This window comes from Tamandua tetradactyla, chromosome 2, assembly GCF_023851605.1.
Source record: "Tamandua tetradactyla isolate mTamTet1 chromosome 2, mTamTet1.pri, whole genome shotgun sequence".
NCBI lineage: Eukaryota > Metazoa > Chordata > Mammalia > Pilosa > Myrmecophagidae > Tamandua > Tamandua tetradactyla.
In genome coordinates this window covers 77,629,911-77,648,339 of record NC_135328.1, presented here as the reverse complement: position 1 = coordinate 77,648,339, position 18,429 = coordinate 77,629,911, and the positions used below count along the sequence as shown (strand labels likewise).

Genomic DNA, 18,429 nt, shown 5'->3' with positions numbered 1-18,429 from the left:
AGCTGTCACATCCACAGTCCATCTAGCTGTAAGGAGAAAAATGAATAGAGAAGCATATGTCTTTCTTCTCTAGGGAAAACTCTTGGAAGTTAAATGTAATATTTCCATATATATCCATTTGGCCCCAGTTTAGATATATGGTCATATCTGACCAAAAGGCTGGCTAGAAAAGATGTCTTTTTCTGAACAATCATATTCCCAGCCTAAATTCTCAGAACAGCCTTATTTGAAAGGACTCATACTATCCATATTTCTCAGATGATGATATTTAAAAGCCATTTCTGCAAGGTGACATACCTAGTAAGTGGTGGAAAGCCAGGATCAGAATCTGACTCACAAGTCCCTACTCTGCTTGTACTGGCGTCCATGATTTCTTTGGAGAGAGTGAGCTCCTAGAGTTCCATTATTTTATAATATTGAATATTGAGAAACACCTCACACATCATACATACACCAAAGGCACAACAAAATCTTTTCTTAAAGTATTATGAACTAGTTTGAAATATTTATTTTAAGTGGTAACCAATACAACAAAATCATCTGGTAAGGCAGTAGAAAATATTGCTCTTTCTCTTACCTTGAAGTTTGTTGTAATGGAGATTAATCTTTCATATAGCTATTATACCAGTTAGTTGCCATTCTAATCCTTGAAAGTCAGAATGAGAAACCTATACCTCAGAAAATAATAGTGTTTTATCATAAAACAGAATTTAGAAAAAAACCAAAACAAAATTTAGGTCTACTCACCTCTTTTATATCACATCAAGCTTTGCTAGATCCACTGATAATAACTATGCTTAGGATATTAATACTTTTTATTAATCTTTTTTAGCTTCCTTTATCATCTCTGTCTCAGGATAGCAAACTTGTATATATACAGCTGTTATGGGATAATATCAACCTTCATCAGGAACCAGGAGAACCTCTGTATATTTCATGGAGGAATCTTAGTAAGTAAAATAGAATTAAAGACATAACATCCCCAAACTGGAAAAAACAAAAAAGCAACCATTCACAAAGTAAATAGATAAGTAAATTGTGGTACATCCATCTATACAGTAGAATATTATTGAGCAATAAAGAAAAATGGACAACTGAAAAGAAATAGAAATAGATGAGAGAAACAAATTATTTTGCTGTATTTTTCAATTTTTCATTGTTTTGGTATCTCTTCTTTCATTTGAGTTCAAATTGATTTGCTATTATACAGACCCCATTAACATCAGGTCTCAGATGAATTGAGAAGTAGTTTTTTTGTGTGATTTTTTTTTTTTGTCAAATACCAATTAGGTTGGATATTCTGAGCATAAATTCTATATACTGGACAAGTACTTAGATGTATTGGCAGAGGATCATTTCAATTATATTGATGTATACTGACTGGTTTCAAAAATTCTGGTTTCATTTTTAGTCTTTTATATTTAACATCTGTTGTTATAAGTGGACTAAAGGTTATCTGTGTATTCAGAACCCTGTGAATCAATCAGAAAAACAAAATAACTCAGTACATAAGTGAGTACATGGTAATAGTAGGCACATCATATGCCTAAAGCATATGAAAAATGCTCAGTCACAATGCATAAAAGTGATGATAGATCTTTGGTTTTTGACATACAATGTATAAAGATGTAATTTGTGACAAGAACAACGTATGGATATGGAGATGGAAGGGCATAAGAATATATTTTCTATGTTCTATTGACATTAAGTTGGTAATAAATCAAATGATTGACATTAAGTTGGTAATAAATCAAATGAGATTGTCATACATAGATTTAGGACTTTAAAATTAAGCCTTATGATAATCACAAAGAAAATATATGAAAAATATACATAGAAGGCTATGAGAAGGGACTCAAAATGGTTCACTTAACAATATCAAATAAATACGAAAGTAGGTTAGTAATGGAAGAATTAGGGTTACAGAAACCAAATAGCAAAATGGCAGAAGAAAGTCCTACATTATCATAGTTATTTTAAATGTAAATGGATTAAACTCTCAGTAAAAAAGCAGGGATTGGCAGAATGGATAAAAGCACATGACCCAGCTCTTGTTTATAGGAGACCTTAAATTCAAAGAAACAGGTTCCAAATGAAAGGATGGGGAAAACAAAAAAATGTTTCATACAAATAGTAACCAAACGAGAGCTGTGGTGGCCATATTAATATCAGATGAAATATACTCTAAATCAAAAATTGTTATAAGTGATGAAAAAGGAAACTAAATGGCCACATCAATATTAAATGAAATACACTTGTAGTAGTTATGTTCAGATAGCAACTTGTCCAGGTGATGGTGCCCAATTTTTCTGTTTCCATGGACTTCAGTCCCCAGCATGTGAAATTCACCTATGGCTGCTTATGTCTGCAGTTTGCTAAGGAGAGTGCCTTCCTCAGTCAATGAGGCTTAAAAGGAGGAGTCAAAAGAGAATAGCTAAGAGGCAGTTCAGAACCAGACGTCTGGATATACAGAAAGGGCACACCCCAGAGAAAGCTGTTTGAACCCAGAAGTCGAGAGAGAGAGAGAGGGCCAGCGGACATCTCTGTGTGCCTTCCCAAATGAGTAAATTTGTAACTAAAGAAATATTCTTTATAAAAGCCAGTCCATCTCTGATGTATTGCATTCTGGCAACATTAGCAAATTAAAGCAACATCTTAAGTCAAAAATCATTATAAAGGATTAAAAAGGAAACTATATAGTGATAAAAGAATCAACTCATCAAGAAGACAAAACTGTTATAAATATATATGCACCTAACAGCAGAGCCCCAAAATATATGAAGCAACATTAACAGATTTGAAGGGAGAAATAGATGGTTCTATATTAATAGTTGGAGATTTCAGTACACCCCTTTCAATAATGCGTAGAATTTCTAGACAGATCAGTAAGAAAATAGAAGACTTGAACAATACTATAAACTATATTTAGCCGATATATACAGAACACTTCTTCCAACAACAGCAGAATACGCATTTAACTCGAGTATATATAGGTCATTCTGTAAGGTATCATATGTTAGGTTACAAAACAAGTCCCAGTAAATTTTTTTTTTTTTTTTTTTTGGCTTGGGCAGGCACCGGGAATCGAACCCAGGTGTCTGGCATGACAGGCAAGAATTCTGCCTGCTGAGCCACTGTGGCCCGCCCCCAGTACATTTTCAGAAGATTGAAATCACAGTGTTTCTTCAGTGACAATGGAATGAAGCTTGAAAATGGGTAACAGGGAGAACTGGAGAATTCACAAATATGAGAAAATTAAACAATAGACTCTTAACCAACCAATGGGTTAAAGAAGGAATCACAGGGAAATGCTTTTTTAAATCTTAAGATGAATGCAACCTTCAAGAATACAGCATACCAAAACATATGGAGTACAGCAAAGGCCATTGTGAGGGAAATTTATACCTCTAAATGCTTACATTAAAAGAGAAAAACTCTGTCAAATCAGTAACCTAACCTCACACCCAGAGGGACTAGAAAGGAAGAGTAAACGAAACCCAAAATAAGAAGGAAGGAAATAACTTTTAGAGTGAGATACACAAAATAGAAAATAGAAAAACAAAGAAGAATTCAATGAAACCAAAGTTGGTTTTCTGAAAAGATCGATAAAATCAACAAACCTTTAGCTAGACTGACAAGAGATGAAGCAAGTAATTAGAATCCAAAATGAAAGGGAGGATGTCACTACCAACTACACAGAAATAAAAAGGATTATAAGAAGATAATATGGACAGTCATATGTCAACAAATTAGGAAACCTGGATGAAATGGATAAAAATTCCTAGAGACACAAACTATCTATACTGATTCAGGAAGATATAGAAGACCTCAGAAGACCAATAACAAGAGATTGAATCAGTAATTAAAAACCTCCCAACAAAGAAAAATCCAGGACCAGTTAGCTTCACTGGTGAGTTTTACCAAACATTCCCAGAAGAATTAACACCAGTCCTGCTCACATTCTTCCAGAAAATCAGAGAAGGGAACGTTACTTTACTCATTCTACGCGGTCATCAACCCCCTAATATGAAAGTCAGATAAAGATACCACAAGAAAAGAAAATTACTAACCAATATCTCTTATGAACATAGATACAAAAATCCTCAACAAAATGCCAGCAAACCAAATCCAATAGCACGTTAAAAGAATTTGTGGATTTGTCCCAGGCAAGGATGGTTCAACATAACAAAATCAGTTAATGTAATATACCACATTAAGAGAATGAAGGGGGAAGAAACTGCATGATCATCTCATTGACACAAAAAAGGCATGTGGCAAAATCCAGCCCCCTTTCTTGATAAAAAACACTCAGAAAACTAGAATTAGAAGGAACTTTCCATAACATTATAAAGGGCATAAATGAAAATCCCACAGCTAACATCATGCATCAATGGTGAAAGAATATTTTCCCACTAAAATCAGAAATAAGCAAGGATTTCCCCTGTTACCACTGCTATTCAACATTGTATTAGAAGTTCTAGCCGGAATAATTAGTCAAGAAAAAGAAATAAAAGACATTCAATTTGGAAAGAAGTAAAACTTTCCCTATTTGTAGATATCATGATCCTATATATAGAAGGTCCTGAAAAATCTACAACAAAGCTATTATAAATAATAACTGAATTCAGCAAAGTGGTAGAGTACAAAAGTAACATCACAAAAATCAGTTGTGTTTCTATAACCAGCAATGAAAATCTGAAAATATTTCCATTTACAGTATCAACTAAAAGAATCAAATAGCTAGGATTAAATTAACCAAGAATGTAAAGGCCTTCTGTAGAGATGATTATAAGTCATTACTAAAAGAAATGTAAAAAGACCTAAATGAATGAAAAAATAGCCTGTGCTCATGGATTAAAAGCGTTAATATAGTTACAATGTAATAATACTCAAAGCAATATACAGATTTAAAACAATACCAGTCAAAAATTCCAAAAGTTTTCACAGAAATGAAAAAGCTAGCCATCAAATTCACATGGAAAAGCCAAAGACCTCAAATGGACAAAACATTCTTGAAAAAAAAAAAGAGTAGAGTTGGAGGACTCATAATTCACAATTTCAAATCCTGTTTATTACAAACCTTAAGTAGTTCAAATGTGTACTGCTAGCACAAGGACAGATATATACACCATGGAATAAAATTGAGTTCAGAAATAAACTCATACATCTCTGGCCACTTGGTTTTTGATGAGGGAGTCAAGTTCACTCAATAGGGAAAGAAAAGTATTTTCAACATTGAGTGAAATGTCATAGCACAGGACAGATAGTTTATCTATCTTGAGAGAAGTAGCTGGAACATGCAAACTCAGACTGATGGTAGGTTACTATATCCACTGTTAAAGCTATATCCACATGCAAAAGAATGAAAGTAGACCCCTAGCTAACACCATAGGCAAAAATTAACTAAAATTGATAAACAACCTAATTCATAAGAACTACAACTATTAAAATTAGAAAATACCATAAAGAAATATCTTCAGGACCTTGTAGTAGACAGTGGTTCCTTAGACTTAACAGTGAAAGCACAAACAACAACAACAAAAATAGATATATTGGACTTCATCAAAATTAACAACTTGTATATCTAGGGACATTGTCAAGAAAGTAAAAAGACAGCCAACAGAATGGTAGAAAATATTTGGACACCATTTATCTGATAAGGGTTTAAGATGTAGAATATGTAATGAATTCCTACAACTCAACAACAAAAAGACAATGCAATGAAAAAATGGACAAACAACTTAAGTACACATTTCTCCATAGAAGATATGCATGTGGGCAATAAGCACATGAAAAGATGCTCAACATCATTAGGCCAATAGGGAAATGCAAATCAGAACAACAATGAGATACCACTTTATACCCACTAGAATGGCTTTTATTTAAAAGTTGGAAAATAACAAATGCTCTCCAGGATGCAGAGAAATAGGGATCCTTATGCATTGTTGGTGGAAACGTAAAATGGTGCAGCTACAGTGGAAAACTATTTGGCAGTTCCTCAAAAAGTTAATAAACATAGAATTGCTGTATGACCTGGCACTGTCACATGTAGAATATATATATATATATATATATATATATATATATATATATATATATATATATATATATATATATATATATATATATATATATATATATATATATATGTATACCTAGAATTAATAGCAGGAACATAGATAGTTGTACACCAATGATCAGAATTATGCACAAAAGCCAAAAGGTGGAAGTAACCCAAAGTTCCATCAGCAAGTAAATGGATAAAGAAAATGTGGTATATAACCAATAATATTATTCAGCTATAAAAAGGAATGAAATCCTGACAGTTTATCTATCTGGAGAGAAGTAGCTGGAACATACAAACTCAGACTGATGGTAGGTTACCATAGTTAGTGGGTAGGGAGACTAGTGATGGAAAAGTTCTGATGATGGTGGTGAGCATAGCGCAACATTGTGAATTAGATTAATCCCATTGAATTGTATGTTTGGGAGTGATTTAGGTGGGAAAGCTTGTTGTATATATGTTTCTACAATTTAAAAAAGTGAGATCAACTAAAGTGACGATGACAATTAAATGCCAGTGCATAACCCTGGATGGGCTCTAATAATGGAGGTGAAAAAGTTCAAAAATATATTTTAAAAAAGAAGGAATATAGACTGTAAGCTTTATATCAGTGTTAAGTTGCTTGAACTTAGTAACTGTGCTTACTGTGGTTACCTCAGTGAATATCCTTGTTCTTAGGAAATGTACATGGAACTATTATGTATTCAAGGAGCATGATATATACAGCCTACTCTCAAATGTTCAGAAAATAGCTAGCTAGCTAGAAAGAATGATTACAATTGTGAAATGTGGCAAAATGTTAAAATTAGTGGATCTGGATATTGAGAGTGGGGAGTATGTAGGAGTTCGCTGTATGGATTTTGTATCATCTTTGCAACTGTTCCGTAAGTTTGAAAACATTTCAAAATAAATTTAAGAAAAAAAATGTAATGAAGTACTGATACCTGCTACAACATGGATGAATTTTGAAAACATGAAAGAAGTCAGTTACAAAAGACTTCATATTCTATGATTCCTTTCATATGAAATATGCAGAACAGGTAAATTTGTAGAGACTGGAAATAGATTTGTGGCTGCCTAGGGCTGGGGGTATTGAGAGGATAGTGGTGTGATTGCTTGGGTTTCATTTTTAGGCTGATGAAAAGGTCCTAAAATTAATTGCAGTGATGGTTGCACAACTCTGAATATACTAAAACCCATTGAATTGTACACTTTAAATGGGTAAATTGTGTGGTTTGTGAATTATATTGAGATATAATTATTTAAAAATGAATTGAATAAGATACAGTGAAATATCTTACTTGGATTATGTTCTAAAATCAAAACCGTAAGGTTTAGGAGGTGAAAGAGAGAAGAGGTAGACCAAAAAGCCTTAGAGTGAATGAGTTTATTCCTACGCTCCCAGGCAGAGCTCACAGAACTCCAGGTAGGGAGTTGCGAGCTCGCCGCTGGGTCCTGGTGCGGGCGGTTTTTAAGCAAGGAAGTTAGGTGACGTCTAGAAGGGGCGGCACATTTTACACAGCTCAAGTCATGGTGACCTTCCCTGTTCCCCCGACCTAACAAAAACATAGCACAAAAATCAACTCTATTCAAAGTTTATCATTTAGCAGGTGGAAAAGCTAGGATTAAAACTCAGAGCCTAGCATTGTGAATGTAATTAACAGCACTGAATTATATATTTGAATGTAATACAAACAGTACTGTACAACACAAACAGGGACCCCCCAGTGTTAATTGTGGAGTACAGTTAATAGTGCAGTTTTAATAATATTCTTTCATCAGTTGTAACAAAGGTATCACACCTATGCAAGGTGTTAATAATGGGGCAGGGGAGGGTGGGGAAGTATATGGGAATTCTGTGTTTTCTGCATGATTTTTCTGTAAACCTACAACTTTTCTAATAAAATTAAAAGAAAAAACAAAAACATAGCGGCCACCATTTTCTCTTGTGTTGTAATAGAGGACTTTGCGATATCCATGATTGAGTACAATTGAAGTACTGCTAGTTGCCTTTATTTAAGGTCTGTGTTGTATGAAAAATACAACAGCTTGCCTTTGATAGGTATTCAAAGAGAAGCTGACTGAGGAACAAATGCGTACATATTCCTGTCTTATGCTATTATGGGTATAAAAAATATGGGTGCTAGGATTGCCTGCACTATTTAAAGTTTTCCCATTTTCCAAGCCAAGCACCTATTGTTCAATTTGTATACATTTGTTTTTAGTATGATTCAACTCCACTATATGACTGGAGTACTTTTGTAATCTGTGAAATCTGTATAAATATTTCTTGTTAATAGTTCTAGAATTAACTTTGTATCAGTTAGGATTAGACTGCTATACTTAATAGAAAATAGCAGAGGCTTATTGTGGATATTATTCTCTCATATAACAAAGTTATGAATTAGTCTAGGATTACTAAACAGCTTCTCTTTACAAGGGACACTGGCTTCTTCTGTTTTATCTGCTTTACCATTTGTAAAGGTTGCTTTATGGTCATAAGATGGCTGCTGGAGTACATGATACCATCTCCCAATCTCAGGCAGGAAGCATTGAGAAGGGTAAAGGGACAGGTCTCCCCACCTGAGGGGAGCAGGAAAAATGTTTCTTTAACAGGATACATTGCCCCATAATGTTAGCAGTAAAGGGGAGGCGATATTGAGTAGACAACTAGAAAGTGCACAATGCTAGAGGAGAAAAAGTTCTTAATTAGGGGAAACAAAATTTATTCTTAATCACTGTGCTTTTATTTTTAGGTTCTGAAAAGAAATTCTCTCTCCTGTCAGAGGAAAAACAAGCAATGAGCACTTTAGTAGAAAACATCAGGGAGAGTATTCAACATAATGATGTTGTTAAACCTATCCACCTTCTTTCACGGCAAATGAAGCCGGGTGTGAAAAGACAAAGGTAATGGTTCAGCATTTTCTGCTTGATGCTACTCAAAATAATTTCATGGTTCTTTTAAAAAAAATTATTATACTTTGTAAAAATCTCTGATTATAGAGGAATACCTACTTATTGTGGAATATCTGATTAGTTTAAAGTGCTTACCCAGATATATGTATTCATACTTGAGCCACAAACATGTAAGGAAAGTATCTGTCTGGGGGAATAGACTAAATATTAGAAAGATAATTCACCGATGTCTAAAATGTACTGAGTCTTTGGGAAACATTTCTACTATTCACTGGAAACTTAAGAAATTATAACACTGATATTACACATATGTACTATTTTTTCATGCCCTGTGATACCCATACATCTTTTTGGAATATGAGAGAGTCGAAAGTTTAGGAAATTGAAGCAGTGAATTGCAAAGGATATGGAGCTGTCCTAATCCTCTACTATTCTCTGTAATGTGCTTGGATCAGTACTCTTCTGAGTCTCAGCATAAGTGAATTTTGTGGTGGAAGCATCTGTAAAAGGGGAGTGATCAAGTCTATGGAACATTAATAATGTTTCTAGAGCTCCCTTTAAGTTTCTTCAATACACTGTGAAGCACCCTTCACAGTTTGTGTCCAAGGATTTTAAACCCCTAACTTAGAAATTAATCTGTTATTTTGTCAAGTGGCAAAAAAGGGAGAAGACTCTTTTTGTGAAGTTTAATTAAAAATTAAAGTTAAAATGGTTATGTATTACTTCTATTGTTTAAAAATATACGATAGTTAAAACAATCCATTTTTAATATTTGATTAGGTAGGAGAAGTAGATTAAAAGGCAAGAATTGGGTTATTGGTACAAAACTTTATGCCCATTAACTTTTTAAATTCTATCTGATTGATACATACTCATATACCATGCAATCCACCCAGAGTATACAATCAGTGGCTTACTGTGTCATCACATAGTTCTGCATTCATCACCATGATCAATTTTAGAACATTTTTATTACTGTAGAAAAAGAAGTAATTAAAAAGAGGACCCAAAACATCTTATACCCCTTATTTCCCCCCTCCCCCATTATTGACCCCTCGTATTGGTGTGGTACATTTACTAATATTAATGAAAGACTATTAGATATTACTATTAACTACAGTCCATAGTTTGCAGTTGGTACATTTTCCCCATATATCCCTCTCTTATTAACTCCTTGTAATAGTGTCATACACTTTTTCTAATTCATGGAAGAACTTTTTTGTATTTGTACAGCTTTACAATTTGAAAGAGACTTGCAGGACATTGCAAAAATTAAAATAGAGTCCAGTGTCCCCACACCTAGCTTCCCCCAGAGGTAACTTTCATAGCCATAGTACAATCTCAAAACCAGGATATTGACATAGGTCCTCACTGTTGACTAGACTACAGAATTTACCGTTATCACCATTTTTTTTAACCTGCCTTTGTGTGTGTGTGTGTGTGTGTGTGTGTGTGTGTGTGTGTAATTGCATGCTATATGCCCATTAATTTTTCAATTATCTTTATTTTATAGGAGTTTATACAGAGAAATTCTTTTCTTATCATTAGTGTCTCTTGGAAGAGAGAATATTGATATTGGTAAGTTGAAATGAGGGATTACTGAAGGAGGTTCTTAGTTTCATTATGAAGTAATTTAAAAATTATAGCTGGCATGTTTAAAGACTGCTTGTCTTTTTAAATATGTCTATCTCTAAATATAAGTTTAAATACATAATTAATATAATTTGACTCAGTACCATTTAAAAATGTATGACTTTTGATACTTCCTGTATCAAGTTATAACTGCATTTTTGAAAATGTCTTTCAGAGGCTTTTGACAATGAATATGAATTTGCATACAAAAGTCTATCTTCAGAGATTCTTGAACAGTTGCAGAGAATTGATGCTCCACCAAGTATCAGTGTGGCGTGGTGCAGGAAGTGTTTTGGAGTGCCTCTTATTTAAATAAGAGATTCACTAGACTCACACAAAGTCAGGGGAATAGATTCAATCTTGAAAGATTCAAGGTTTTTTCAAATCCTAAGAATTGGTGAAAACTGAAATGAGCTAACTCTTGGGGACAATATATAATGAATTGTAATGCATAATGAATCATCTCAGTGTAAAAGGCCATGAAAATGCCCCAGGGTTCATTGACACTGAAGACTTTCACCTTCTGAACTGTTTCTCGGCCTCTGTTGAAAACTAGGTTTAGATTCCTCAGTAGTTGTACTTTGATAGAGACGGTGCAAAACCATACTCAATGTAGGTATTTTATTTATATTTGAAGCTATTGAATTTGGGAATGGCAAATTAACATAAACTTGTCTGGCCTTCAAGCTAATGAAAATCTGAGTTATAAGAGCAATCAGTTGTGTATCTGTGTATATATATGTGTGGCTGTATAGGAATGTATATATACAGCCATATTATGTGTGTATTTATTAAAATCCTTAATTGCATGTTGCAGTGCAATTTTCTGAAAGGGATCTCGTTGACTATTAAATAAATGGCTACTACTCAACTGGTCTGTAGTCATTTATCTCAAAATTACCTGTAAGTCTAATGACACCTGCCTTGCCTCTGATTATATTAAATATCTTCACCCTTCATATTGTCTTTGCTTAATAGAGTTGTTAAATATTGTTACTTCCATCATTTTCACAATACCATATTAATAGCTTTAAAATTGGAATGAATGAGCCAATCAGATCATGTAAACTAATTAAATTGGCTTTATGGTCAATTTACAGAATTAATTGAAACATGCTTAAAATGCAAAGCATATTTTATTGTCTTTGGACCCGAAATCTACATTCAGGCACATAATTATTGGTTTTTTTTTTTAAACCTGTGGGATAAACTTGCACTGCACACCAGTTTTATTATTGTATATTTAGATTTGTATGGTTGTGAGTAAAATGTACATTTGTAAATACTGTTTTTTAGATTGAATCAAGTCTCAAAACTTCACATTTTGAGCTTGTTGTCATTAGGTTTAAGAATATCATGACCTCACATGCCTCACTTTGACACTTACTATGCTTTTTTAAAAACATCCCTTAGAACAGAAAGTTTGCCTTAACTCATACTCTTCATGATTTAAAAGCCAGTGGTGTGGTGTAGTACTTTTAAGGTGAATTTGCTTTTACAGCAGTTTCGCAGATGACTAAATCAGCTGATGAAGAAATTCATTTCCAGGTGGTACAGTTTAATGGCAGAAATCTCGCACCTGGTGTAACATATTTTAAATTGGCCTACCAGTCCTTCTGCATTTCAGGGCTAATCTGACCTATGTGGACTGTTTATTGTGAGAGTGGTAAATGAAAGTTGTCAGCAATTATATGCAATTCTCATTACCTTCAAAATGGACCTTTTGCACTGTCAATTTATTTTTGCAAATTAAGACTTGGTACTAAAGTTTTAATACCTAGAAACCTAGCAGTTTGTCATAAACATGCTATTAGACTGAAACCATATAAAAAATTGAGGTCGAATAAAGTGAAAAATTCTAATGTTTACTCTGCTTGTGTCTTGTTACATATTGAAAGCTCCTGTAATGTATAGGATTAATTTGGCTTTTTTGTTCTTCAGAATTCCAATATTGTTTGTTCTTCCATTTCTTCTCTGTAGTCTTCATAAGTTGAACTTACTTAACCAAAGAAAGCACTTCTGGTTTTATATTACTTCATGAAGATCTCCTTAAACATTTAATATATGGCTGTTATTTATAACTACCAGTGATAGAAAATGTAGCAAACACCTGATCTAACCTCAGTATTGATACCAACTTAAGCTTTCTAGTGACTTTAACTTAAAATTTGAAGACATCACCGTCTTCTCTAAACCTTGAAGAATGTATAAGTTCCAGTAAGCAGATAATTTTGTTGCTTCCTTGCTCATGTAGATCTGAAAATCTGTCTTGGTTTATTAAGACAGACTTGTGTACATCTTGGAACGCTTTGCCAGCTGCTGCCATTTAGATATAGAGACTAATTTCTTATGTTAAATTGCTTAAGAGCTTGTCTCATCACAAAAGTGTACTGATAAAAATTTACAGCAAGAAAAATATAGATCATCTCTATAGGCAGGTATTACTAACACTGGATTGAACACCTTTGTAAGAAACTTCTGAAGTATTCTTTTAATCTTTCTTCATGAGGTAAAATAATAGTCTAAGCAAGCTAGAGTTGTCCTGAGTGGCTGCACTTCTTGAAATTAGAAACAGGTTGCTTTTGTTTTGCATATTAGTCAAGCTCTGATTGATCAAGAATCCTGGATGTAAACGAGCCTTCCTTTTTGGCCTTTAAGTTTCCCCTGTGGTGGTCAGCCTTTTGTTGGGTACCTTTTCCCCCCTTTTGATTTGCAAATTCCAGCAACTTTTTACATTAATACCGTTTGATTTTTTTAATGTATATAGGTGTATCAACTTTTAACACCATGTATAAAAAAGCAGTGGGGCTCTCTTAAGAACTTTGTTACTCAAAAGTATGGTCCAGGGAGTGGCAGCATTGGCTTCACTGGGAACTTAATTAGAAATGTACAATATGGGACCCCACTTGTAAACTACTGAATCACAATCCACAGTCTAGCCATATCCCCAGACTTATATGCACATTTAGTTGTAAGCACAGCTTTATTCTCTATACTTGTTTTAGCTATTTGGAAATTTTAGTTACCTGTGGTTCGAGTTCAAATAAGGAGCTTCTTTACTTCAACCTTCAAGCCTCATGTGCCTTCTTTTTAAGACCTAGTCTGTAAATGCTAAAGTAGGCTGCAGTTACTGTAATTACATTGTACACAAAGTATACTTTTTCTTTGTGCATCCTTGGTTGATGCAAGTTTACTTGTATAAGCACAGTCAACTCTCCTTTTCAGAGACTAAGAACATGAATAAATTAATTCATTAGAGTTGAAAAGCTTTCTGTTAATGCAACAAATTTGCACTGGTTTTTAAAGCTTTGTAAACTGTTTAAAAATGGTATCCATAACTATGCTTTAACACTTTTTTTAATGTATGACAAATGTCCATCTTCACAAGGGCACTTTCATGTATTAGACTTTATATAGATCCTAAGAAAATCTGTATTCCTCAAAATAAACTGTGTAAAAGATTTATAATCTAGTCACCTTTCTAGTTTTTGTTTCATGCATTGCTGAAAAGGCAACACACCTCCTGCTACTTGTAGATGACACTGCCTTGACCATCTCTTCCACTATCACAAAGGTCTGTCTATATTTGCAGTATCTTCCAAGATTTGTCCACTGTTTGCTATGTGGTCCCCTTTCTACCCACACAAGATTCCAAGGACCACGTTTCCTCATTTAATAAGTTTTTCACCAATGAAAAGACTTAAAGAAGTTTAATCTCTGGTCTTATTTATTTGTAACTCTACTCTCAATCTTATTTTTGACTGGACTCAGACTTAGAGGTAGAAGCTCTTAGAGAGGACAGCCTCCGTCTCTTGGCAATCTGTTCCTGGCGTTTTTCTTTGGCCTCCTAAACAAAACAAAAAAGCAGGGTTAAGGCACAAACCCCAAGGCTGGGCCTGAGTCTTTTTTCTTAAACTGTCTAGAATTACCTTCATCCTCTTGGCCAAAAGTTTAGCATATTCTGCAGCCTCTTCCTTATTTTTCTTAGTGCGCTGTTTCTTCAGGGCAATACGCCGACGTTTATGTTGCAGGACCCGTGGAGTAACAAGACGCTGAATCTTGGGTGCTTTGGTTCTGGGTTTCTTACCTAAAAATTCAGATGATAATAAAAGTCAGTAAGAGTTCACATCCACATTTTAAAACAATAGGTATAGTACTTATGAGAAAAACTTGTCCACAATTTAAAATTCTAATGGCAAAGCCCTGCCTTAAGAAAACTAGCCATCTAACTTTATTATGTGCTGGTGTTTCATCTACTTAAATTAATCCTTACCAACTGGCTCATTAAGCCATGTTTGTTGGATAAGCTCATTTTGTTCATAAGCAATGCCATATGCCCTGCCTAGGAAGAAAAGCAAACTATATTACTACTCACTGTGATTTTCCATCTGTCCAGATAAGGTAGTTATGTTTTGAACATATATTAGCATTGTTTTAAAACAACTACTTGATTAGTCTTTATTTTCCATGACTTATCTTGCTAACTTAGGAACAAAATCATTAATATCATGTGTTTGTAGACAATGTTCAGTTAGCCTTTCTGATTTGTATTCCAAAATGCTTATGAATCATAGATCATACATTTCAAGCAAAGTCCTCTTCAGGTATATACAAAAACCATCCTAAAAACACCTTTCAACAGGTTTTATCACACTATTTCTAAGAGGTAGAATTAAGAGAAATTGCCAACTTTTTGCCACTTTAAGTGTCAGATGAGAATTCACTATACCAAGTCCAGAGTTCACAATTCTGAAAATCAAACCCAGATTTAATTGTCAGGGAAACTCGAATTCACATGGTGTCTCATACATTTCACCACAGAAACAATGTTAGGAAGTACTGCTGCCACGGATCTCACTGTGATGGGTATGCTGCCTAATAAGCTATATATACATTCTTCAGGTTTCAAGTTCCATAGTCCCAAACACCTGCTTCCTAGTATTTTGGATTAAGTCATATTATCATCTTTATTCTCACAACACATGCCAGATAAGGAAACCATGGGCCAGATGTTAAGCAGGTTCATTCAATGAAAATATAGATTTTTAAGCAAAAAACTTTTTAGAACCTTTGAAATGAGCAGAAAATGCAAAAATACATGGGGACGAGAACAGTCCCAGAATTACCAATCATTCCTGCGACTAATAAACATAAAACCCATAAACTTTATCAACTGCTTATCTTATACCTCACCTCCTACCTCCCAGTATTTTCCTTAAAACTCCAGATACTGCTAGATTACCTTCAAATAAGGCACAGGTTTTACCTTCTAAAATATATATGTGTATATATATATATATATATACACACACACAAAATGCTAGAATAGGTAACCAAAATTAAGTCCTAAGTTGTATTATCCCTCTCACCTTCTTTGTTCAGGGGCTTTCTCACAACATACTGGCGGACATCATCTTCTTTAGAGAGATTGAAAAGTTTGCGGATTCTGCTGGCTCTTTTGGGCCCAAGACGACGAGGCACAGTAGTATCAGTCAGTCCAGGAATTTCCTTCTCTCCTTAAAATAAGTCAACGAGTTGAATGAGGACATTTACAATTCAGTAACTTTTTTTGTAAATAAAAATACTATATCAGGTATTTAGGCGGAATTGATAACATAACTACAATCATGAAACAAATCCCTCCAGTCACCAAAACTGGACACTGCAATGTATAAGCACTTAAATTTTTAACACAAGTAAGCCTCACCTTTTTTTACAATAACCAAGTTGAGAACACTCAGATTGGCATCCACAATGCAACCCCTAACAGATTTGCGCTTTCTTTCTCCAGTTCTTCTTGGTCTGTAACAGGAATGCCCCTTACTCAGTAAAAGGCGCACACGACCATGGGTCAAGACACCCTGCTTCATGGGGAAACCTTGTTTGTCGTTTCCACCACTGATTCGGACAACATAACCCTGCATGAGAAACAACCATACATTTATTATTTCTGTTCCAAAACACAGGACGGTAGCCTCTATGAACTACCCTGCTAATTTGGGGGAGTAGACAGTTCCTTCAATCCAGTGTGAAACTTCTAAGCAAATCAGCATTTCCACTAAGTTTTGTCTAGGTTTAACAAGTTGCCAAATTCAATAGCAAATTCCTTCGAATCAAGTCACATTTCTAACATTTTACTGTATTTACTGTTACTCTACATATATACTCCTGCCATGCAATAGCTCTACTTTATAAACTGGCTTGCGAAAGTAACTCATCCAAAAGTCAAAAAAAACAGAAAGTCGATCTCCTTTCTAAAGCTATGGTCTTACCATAGCTTATGTTATTGTAAACGACAATAACAACAGTTAACTTTTACCTTCCACTCTTCGCCCAGAGCATCAGCAGCAACTTCTGTTGCCATTCGCTTCTCATAAAAGGTACGTAGTTTGCGTTCATCGTCCACTTCAATGAGCTTCTGGCAGCCAGTGGCCGGGAAGGAGATGTTCAACTAGGAATTGAATGAGGGGAAAAAGGGACTTACAAAACACGCAGAACCACCTACATAGATAATTCCGTTGTAATAAGCGTTACCCCCACACAATTTACAGAAATTTTTCGGATACCGACTGTATTCACTAAAGCTTTCGTGGGCATAACGCGCAACAGGCCCTGCAGGGCATTCTTCCCTCTAATTCCGCGGAATGACCCCGGGAGCGAGGGGCGCTCCACGACCGCTCACCCTCTCGGAGCTAGGGGCACCACGCAGGTAGCGGAGATCGGGAACTCGCACCATAAGCCTGCCTCCGTGCCGACTGGGAGCGAGGGCGCCACCATGGCGCTCCCAAACCGGCAAAACTCCATCCGCAATCCTCCCCCATCCGCTCTCCCGTGGCGTCCTGCTCTCGAGGGGCTCAGCTTTGCTTCTGACCTAGACCCTTTCCAACCTAGGGCCTGGATCTTGGAGCGCCAAGACGTTGGCAGCACCGCACATTGGGTCTCGATCCACGTTCCCCCAGTATCAACTAACTCCCTCTACCACTTCCTACCTTCATGACGAGGCAGCCGACCGCCTCCGAGGCGCCACGAAAAAGAGACCAGATTTCCGCTTACAGCAGGTCACATAGACGCCTTTAGTTCTCGCGAGATATAGAGACGCCTGGGATAGCGGAAGCGAAGACAGGTAGGTAGCACTTCCGGGGGTAGGTCAAATCAGGAGGAAAATGAATATGGAGGGCGGCATGTTGCTAGCTGGGTTGGCGGCGAAGTCCTGGAAAGGCGAGCTCAGGCTTAGTTCTGTGGTTAGACCCTCCCGGGTCCTATCTTCCCGCGCTTGCGTGGGTCCTACAGCTGCGCCGGGCTCCGCTCCAAATAGTCTTTCCCAAATGGTACCGGAGGATGAGGGCAGGACCGGAGTTCAGTTTTTCTACTTGGGTGTCCTGTCCCTCAGCCTCCGCCCAAAGATTTCCAGTTCGGAAACGTGTAGTGCCTTGGTCCCTGTGGATCACTGCAAAAACTCGTCCTGAAAGCCGTGGTTTTTTTTTTCTTAAACATTCGATCTCTGTCATTTCTAACCGCTCTGCAGCCTCGCTACCCGCTCAGTGAATGACTTCTCTAGCCATGTCGTACAAGGCAGGAGCCACGATTACCCCACGTCCAGGCCGCCATCACATACCTCCTAAGCAGTCCCTGCTTTCTCTCTTGCCTCACTGCCGTTCGTTCTCCACCTACTCACTGATTAAAATCTTTTTTAAAACGCAGATTTATATTACTCCCCCTGGAGGTGCATCATTTTCTTAGCACTGCAGTGGAATGCTGTCCGTATTCTATGTCTTTCCAAACTTTCCGCAGTCCCAAACTTAACTGTTGCTACTAGT

General features: G+C 35.8%; 2 protein-coding genes across 4 annotated transcripts in view; one reads left to right on the top strand and one right to left on the bottom strand.

The window, feature by feature from the left end:
• The window catches only part of DENND4C (DENN domain containing 4C), a 158,375-nt gene extending 143,713 nt beyond the window's left edge, over positions 1 to 14,662 (top strand). For all 3 annotated transcript variants that reach the window (XM_077148071.1, XM_077148069.1, XM_077148070.1), the window contains 4 exons: positions 833 to 950; positions 8,821 to 8,971; positions 10,494 to 10,558; positions 10,788 to 14,662. In XM_077148071.1, the coding sequence (XP_077004186.1) occupies positions 833 to 950; positions 8,821 to 8,971; positions 10,494 to 10,558; positions 10,788 to 10,924 (471 nt within the window). In that variant the 3' untranslated portion in view covers positions 10,925 to 14,662. The remainder of the gene's footprint in view (positions 1 to 832; positions 951 to 8,820; positions 8,972 to 10,493; positions 10,559 to 10,787) is intronic.
• RPS6 (ribosomal protein S6) lies at positions 14,318 to 17,733 on the bottom strand. Its single transcript, XM_077148072.1, has 6 exons — positions 17,602 to 17,733; positions 16,932 to 17,063; positions 16,320 to 16,530; positions 15,982 to 16,128; positions 14,542 to 14,699; positions 14,318 to 14,459 (listed from the first exon to the last, which is right to left on the bottom strand). Exons 1-6 carry the CDS (start codon positions 17,605 to 17,607, stop codon positions 14,364 to 14,366), a joined length of 750 nt encoding a protein of 249 aa, XP_077004187.1. The 5' UTR covers positions 17,608 to 17,733; the 3' UTR covers positions 14,318 to 14,363.
• Positions 17,734 to 18,429: the final 696 nt, after the last annotated feature.